Here is a 7,168-nt window from a genome sequence, read left to right as displayed (position 1 = left end):
TGTCTCCCTACTCCCAGGTTGTGTGTGTGCGCGTGCGAGTGTGCGTTCGAGTGTGCGTGTGTGCGCATGTGTGTGTGAAGTATACATGCCTGAATGACGTTAGTTCATTGAGCTGCTGGATGATGAGCACCACCCCTCTCTCATGCCCTTATATGGAATTACTCACTATATAACCCCCAGCGTGCACTTACTACTGCATCATTACTTACTAAGGCATCATTACTCCTACATTGTGTGGTTATTGGTGTTTTCTGTAGAAGATACATAGTATAAGATGGTAAGATGGCCTTCTGCAGAGCAGCTGTGACATTTGGAAGTATTTTCATGGTGCCTAGGAAACCCAGGCACATGAAGTGGTTTTATTGTTTCAATATTTGGAAAATTGGAGGGGAAAAGTTCCCCTCTCCGCACACTTTTTAATTAGATTTTTTTAAAATTTGTTTATCTCTCAAGCCCATTCCAAACTGGGCATCCTGCAGTCTATTTACCTCCAGGTGTGAAATAGGAGAAATATGCATTTAAAGGTTCAGATAATTTATACACTTGGGTGGAAGAGGCTATAGTAGTTTAATTTGATATATGCTGGATTGGAAAGTCGTTTACCATGCAGGAAGCAGCCGCAAGTCAGGCAGCTTTCTAACATCTTGGATAATCAGAACAATATCTTTCTATTTTATTTTGGTAATAAAGCTCTATTACTAATTGAATATATATCTTGAATATGTGCCAACAATTCTAGAATGTTCTACAAAGTGGTTATACAAAAATGAATTTTCTCTCAAAGTTCATGTAGTTATGGTGTTAATTATAAGAATGACTTAAAAGGATGCAACTGATGCCATTATGATGTCACAAAAGCCCATGTGTCACGGCGACTTCTGCGTTTGTGATGTCACAAATACAAAAAGGGAACGACAACAACTGACTATCCAAAGAGGCAGAGAAACTCTTCCCAGCATTCCACGCCTCCTCTTGAACTCCTCCTATTTTGTGTGTGTGGGGGGCGTCGTCGTCTCTTGAGTGACATTGACCATCCCTCTTTCCCCACATGACATGTTTGCTCAGTCCTGGTGGCTTTTCATTTCCCCCCTCTGCAATTTCCGCCAGCTCGCCGGTTTCCTAAGTAAAGAGGAGCGAACCTCTAAAAACGGCGGCTCTTATAAAAGCGCTTGCCACGGAGATGTGAGGGAGGACTTTCATGTTTGTCGGAGCCCCACTGTGAGAGCTGCAGATCCATGCCTCCGTGTGCCGCTGTATTTATAGATGAGGTTTGGCTCTGATCTGGGGCCTAGGCCTGCCCGCACTCCCTGCACTGGCGCCCACATGGGTGCTGCGTGACACTCGGAGTCGTGGCTTGCTTTTCAGGTTGCTTTGCGCTGGGGCCCTTTGCTTCCTGACTCCGTGCTAAGGCCCTTTCCTTCCCGACTGTGCTGGGGCCCTTTACTGCTCGCTGAATGCCTGTCATCTGATCACAGTTGAGGAAGACGATTCAGTGACGAGCACTCTGATACAGAGAGAGACAGAAAGAGTGAGGGCAGAATGTCAGTCAGAGTGCAGAAGTTGGAATGGCTCGCTGAGGGCAGCTTTATGAGACATTATGAAGCTTTATGAATGGAGCGTTCCGTTGCCTAATGTGATGCGGTGATGTCATGAAGCCTGCACTTCTCTCTGGGTGTTTCCTGGGAAACGGTAGCATTTGGGTTTCTCAGCTGTTGGCTAATTCAGCTTCTGGGAAGGAGGAGAGAGGAGCTAGCAAAGAGGAAGTGTGTGTGTGTGTGTGTGTGTGTGTGTGTGGAAGTGCCAATAAAGTGTCTGTTGTCTTTCCAAATGCCATGTTGGTCTTTTTGTGTCGATCTGTATTGCGTCCTGTTGTGTAACTCCCCTTTCTCTCTGTTTCTCTTCCCCCTAGAGTGAAAACCACATAACCACATTTCCCCACCAGTCACATTCACTCTGTGTCCCTCTGTGCCAAACTGGACTTCAGAACCTCAGCACCATGCAAACCTCAGTGAGCTGGACCTCAGTGAGCCGGACCTCAGGCTACCCTTACAAACCGGACCTCCCAGCACATACTGCGACCTCACAAAAACGCTGGTCCTCAACAAACCACAGTACCCCGGGGGACCCTGCACACGCGGGGGAGGGGTGGGGGACGTGGCCCCACCAACGGAGCCCACAGCGGCAGAACTGGTTGGCCATCACCAACATGCAGGCGTGGCGGTGGGATCAGCAGTGACCCCGCCCCCTGCCCCAACCACGCCCCCTCCCCCCACCCTCCAAAGAGCCGCGTCCTCCGAACAGACCTCATCTCTTGGCAGGTTCTCATACACAGTGCCGTTTCACGAGAACTGTTACCTGGGCGATACAAACTCTATAGCCGCTGTAGCCCAGCAACAGGTTTTTAGAGGCAGAACACAGCTTGGCGGCCTTTACTGCGTCTACAACTACGCTAATATTTAACGCTCAAACTATTTATGTTGCCGGGCGGTACTCCCGGAAAGTCCGAAAAATGTACAGCAGTGTTTTGGTACAGGGATGTCGTGCAAGTCAGTTTAAGGTGCTCCTTTATGCGTGTTGTGTTTTATTTCAGCATAATGTTTCTCCTCCTGTTCCGTCTTTATTGATGGTACCCCATGCTGTGTACGCTACTGCACATGAGTACGGACCCACCAGGGCGGTATACCGCGAAGCAGGATTCTTGGGTTAGCAGGCTAATTATGGGCTTAGCTCACACTCAACTGTAGCGCGATGGTGGCCCAATATGTAACCCGCTTGTGGTGACATACAACTCGAGCAGGTTGTGTTGGGCCTGCTGAGGTACAAGAGTCTGTTTCCTGGCTAAATGAGAGAAGTCGATGTTTGCTTAAAACAACAATACTTATACATGCAAAAAAAAAGAAGAATAGGCCTGTCTTCTGAGGTAGGCTACGGGTCTCTTGTTCTAGATGTTCTTCATGCTTCGTAAATTCAGAATTCAGCTATAACAGATCCCTCCATAATTATAAACCACAGAGTCTTTTAAAAGACGTAACAAACGTATGAAGCAGCTAGCCTGATCAAAGCTCAATAATAGCATGGTTGGAGACCTTGAGAGGAACAGGGAGAGGCCACAATGTGCTCATCTTCATTGAAGACCATGGGAAGCACACTCAGTTTCGAAAGGCTAAAGGTCTGGATTTACTTCTACCGTTACTTGCATTTGGGGATATTAGGGTCAATTAAGCCCATTTGTGAACCTGGTTTGGTAAATCCAGTCCTTGTTCAAGAAGATCCTGGCGGTGTTGAACTTGCTTCATGGTATACCCTTCAGACCTGACGGAGACATGCCTGATCACCTCAGGAGATGAAGAGATAATGCATTGTGTTTATGCAGAGACAACCATGATCATCCTCACGTACACACACACACATACACACACACACACACACTGTGACCCTTGTACACCTTCTTTGTGGACTATTTCTGAGTCATGTCATTAATCTTATGTAATATATGTTTGTTAGTCAATGGATTATTTGCTGTTTGGGTACTGAGTTGTGTTAATATATCTGAGATTTACAGCAGATACGCCATTCAGGCTAAGCACAGGTCCGGATTGTTTCATACCTTGCACATTCAGTGTAGATTTGTGTCGTCACGTTTTTGCTGCCATTTTGCCTTGCCTACCAGCACTGCAGTAACGAAAGAGCCTAACCTGAATGGTGCTCAAATCTGATTGGAGCAATTCATGTCACATGATTGCTTGTGACACAGATGAAAGGGGCGGATATTAACAGAATCATAATCCCCCAAATTCAAATAAAGAACTGCATGTTAGTAGTTCAGTACTCGGTACGTCATCTGCCTAAAGTCTACAAATCCTCCAGCTTTCATTAGCATAACTAGGATTTGTGGGTAATGTATTTCTTTATCATTTCACTCAAGTTATTAAGAGGCACGAGAACAAACGGTACTGTTGACATCCTGCCACTCACACAGGGAACTTCATCATTCAGGACATTAGTTTCTTTTTGATATTACATGGACTGTTTTTTGTTTGTTTTTAAGTAGTCTGTGTGTTGGTCCAACGGCTCCAGCAGCACTCCGTTGAGTTATTTATGACTGAACATTGTTAACAAGCAGTTTTACAGGTTGCGGTATGTCTATGACTTACAGTGCAGTACTGATAAACCTCAGACGCCAGTGCATTTGTTTGTACCTTCTTGTCTTCTAAGTTTGATTTTTATTTTAATCACATTTTATTTCATTTTATTTTTGCATAAAATATCTTTCCCCATGACACAATCTTGGGGTCATGTCGACAGGAATTAAGAGATCTAAAGATAAAGGGTCTCAAAGTGTCACTTTTGCTGCTGATGTGGGAAAAACATTGACACAAATTAATAATGTAAATTATTAAATATGGATGTCATTCATGATTTTGTGTTAACAAGTATTTATCGTTTTGCTTTTAGACTTGGGATATGGTTGACAAGTGGGGTGTTTTGTTTTTTTGTTCTTATTTTGCAATTGCAGCTTGTTTATTGCTGCAAATAATTGTTTATAGTAAGATGTGTACTCCGTTACTTAGGTGGGAAAGGGTTTGGCCCTTTAGAGGGTGTGTTTTTAATTATCGAGACATGTCACTCCTATAGCAAGAAGTCCTTCCCCTGTGCAAATGTAAGCCACTCTGACAGCCCTGCCTTTGGCAGTAGGGTTTTGTAACCTGTTTAAGCCATGATCAACAATTTTCTCTTTTCTATTTTATTCAGTGTATATGAACTCTTTCTCTAGAACCTGACTGAATGATCACATCACTCTGCCAATCTGTACGTGGACAAATGACCTAGTTTGTCTTCCACTGTATATAATGTATGTATGTAATGAATAATGGACAGTTCTGATGAGTGAATCAATCTAAAATGGCTGCATGGTCAAATTAATACACTAAAGAATCAGATAGACTGTTCTGAACAGGTGGCGAGGCATGAACAATACAGCAAATACAGGCAAGCCAAGCAAAAATGGATTTCTAAATACATAACGAATATACATGCATAACTGCATGACTGCACCAGCAGTGAGGTGAGGACATTATGGATCCCTCCTCTCCCCTCTTATTTCGAAGAATGGTATCTTCTGGAATCCTGTTCTGTAATAAATTAGAAATTTATCTTTTTTGAATCCTCTCTCATGTCTTTTTTTCCCCCCTCTCTGCATTTTCTTTCCTAGTCATTGGTTAGGAATAGTCCATACAGTGGCAGAGCATTTTAATTTATGTGCTCTTTAATGATTATTAATTAATGATTATTAATTAATCATTAGAAACTTTGTAGATGATTTAGAAAAAGCCTTTAATACTCGAACCTTTTTGTTACAATGCTAAAAAAAAAAGTGCCTTCAAAACTGCAGTCCATCTTTTATCAGAGATTTAAAGTCCACATAAGGAACCACAGCGTTCCTACAACTGGCACTTTGAACCAGTTTGAACTAGACCGCTGCCTCTTGACTATTGTCTATTACCTCGTGCTGCATTCTCCATGGAGGTGGCCCGTATCGGAGGTCTCGTAGCCTTAAGTCTACAGTAGGTGACTTTGGTTCTGCAGAGTTCTCCAGTAATGTGTTTTGTTGTGTGGTGAACCTAAACGCGATGTTCACCACAAGCTGCAGAAAACATCTATAGGAATGCTGTGTTCAGGCATGATCTTCTGTTTCACCATGGTTGCTCCGTGGTTCGGTATGGTAGAACCTATAGTTTGGCTTTCTCAATACTGCGATGGTTGAAACTTAAAACTGGACAGTTCCTCATTTGTTTTAAACTCAGGATTGGACTCTAAAGCCAGACAGGGAAGGACAGGTATGAAGAAGTGAAGTTCTGTGGTAATTTGCAAACTTTTCAGTTACGACTTCCCTTTTAAATTCTGTATAAGTGTCACGATTAGATCTGGCCGATGTCTGTCTCACTTGCACACGTACCCCAGTTTTTGATTTTTCCTTGTGCTAAAGCCATCACGGTTTGAGGTCCAGTGATACATAGGAACCTTCCAGAGGTATTTGAGCCATGGTATGATGTTCGGATTCCTGGCCGAACACATATGGAAATTCTTATGGAAGAGTGGGAGAAAACCACAAGAACGAAGAAAGGAAGAATGAGGTGCACCTCAGCATCGGTGCAGACCCAGACATCATGTCATCCAGAAGAGCGTTGGGACTTCTGTGAAAGGAATAACAGATCTCCTTAGTTCGTGTGCGCATGTGTGCAGATGGACTTGGAAGAATGCAAGCCACTACTGAATAGAGGTGATGACCCGTCAAAATATTTCCTTGTGTGTGTGAGGGAGAGAGGATTTGATATTGAAATGCCTATCTTGGCCAGCTATGTTGATTTATGGCTATGCTTTGGCATTTACTCTGAAAAGGACGTGGGCTTGAATCTTGTTGATGGACATTCTCCTGAAGTTCTTTGTCATCACCTGGCCTCCTGGTTCCTTTGAACCCAGAACACAGGCTTCTCACTAAGGGGACGTCCACCCATAACTTCCTGAGGCATGGATCTCTACCAGTGTGTTTCTCACGTTTTGGAAACTATTCACAACAAAGAGCCCAGGGGGAAGCTGGAAAAAAAAAGGATGTGGGTAAAAACGTGCAGAGGCACAGTGTACATGGGGACTGTGGGCAGGTGCAGGAAGTAATTGCTCCAGTTTGATTTACTGTGTCTGATGGCTTATGAACTTCTGTGCTTTATGGGTGTAATGATTTAAGTCTGCACTGAGGTTCAAAACAATGGGTCTATCAGGTTCCACTGGACCCTTTGACCTCCGCCACCTCCCCCCCCCCCAAAATGCCTGTTTAAAGAATGTTTACAGGTAACCAGGTGACCCAGTTATAGGAATTAGAAGCACGCGGTCAGCTCATAGTGGGAGGCTGCGGTTTTAAAGGCCGGGGACGTCTCACAAGGCCAGAGGTTGCCAGATGTTGGAGATGGCTTCTCCAGAGCTGTAAGCTGCAGGATGAGACCAATAAACCCAGAGACAGACACCCTGCAAAGTTCAGTCCCAGCTCGGGGAATAGCTGTGAAACCAGAGACACTGGAAACAGGAGAAAACAGCATAAGCTGTACAGGAAGGAACAGAATGAAGAGACATATTCTCATTAACAGAATATTACTTACTTTTATAATATGCACAT

At 44.0% G+C, this 7,168-nt stretch overlaps 1 protein-coding gene across 1 annotated transcript in view; it reads left to right on the top strand.

The window, feature by feature from the left end:
* Positions 1–2,930, top strand: part of irs1 (insulin receptor substrate 1) — a 13,807-nt gene extending 10,877 nt beyond the window's left edge. Inside the window, exon 2 of the mRNA XM_076976055.1 lies at positions 1,910–2,930. Within this exon, the coding sequence (XP_076832170.1) occupies positions 1,910–1,914 (5 nt within the window). The 3' untranslated portion in view covers positions 1,915–2,930. The remainder of the gene's footprint in view (positions 1–1,909) is intronic.
* The last annotated feature ends 4,238 nt before the right edge of the window (positions 2,931–7,168 follow it).

The sequence above is a fragment of the Brachyhypopomus gauderio genome, chromosome 16 (genome assembly GCF_052324685.1).
Source record: "Brachyhypopomus gauderio isolate BG-103 chromosome 16, BGAUD_0.2, whole genome shotgun sequence".
NCBI classification, from domain to species: domain Eukaryota; kingdom Metazoa; phylum Chordata; class Actinopteri; order Gymnotiformes; family Hypopomidae; genus Brachyhypopomus; species Brachyhypopomus gauderio.
Note: the sequence above shows the minus strand (reverse complement) of the source record. Positions and strands in the feature narration are given on the sequence as shown.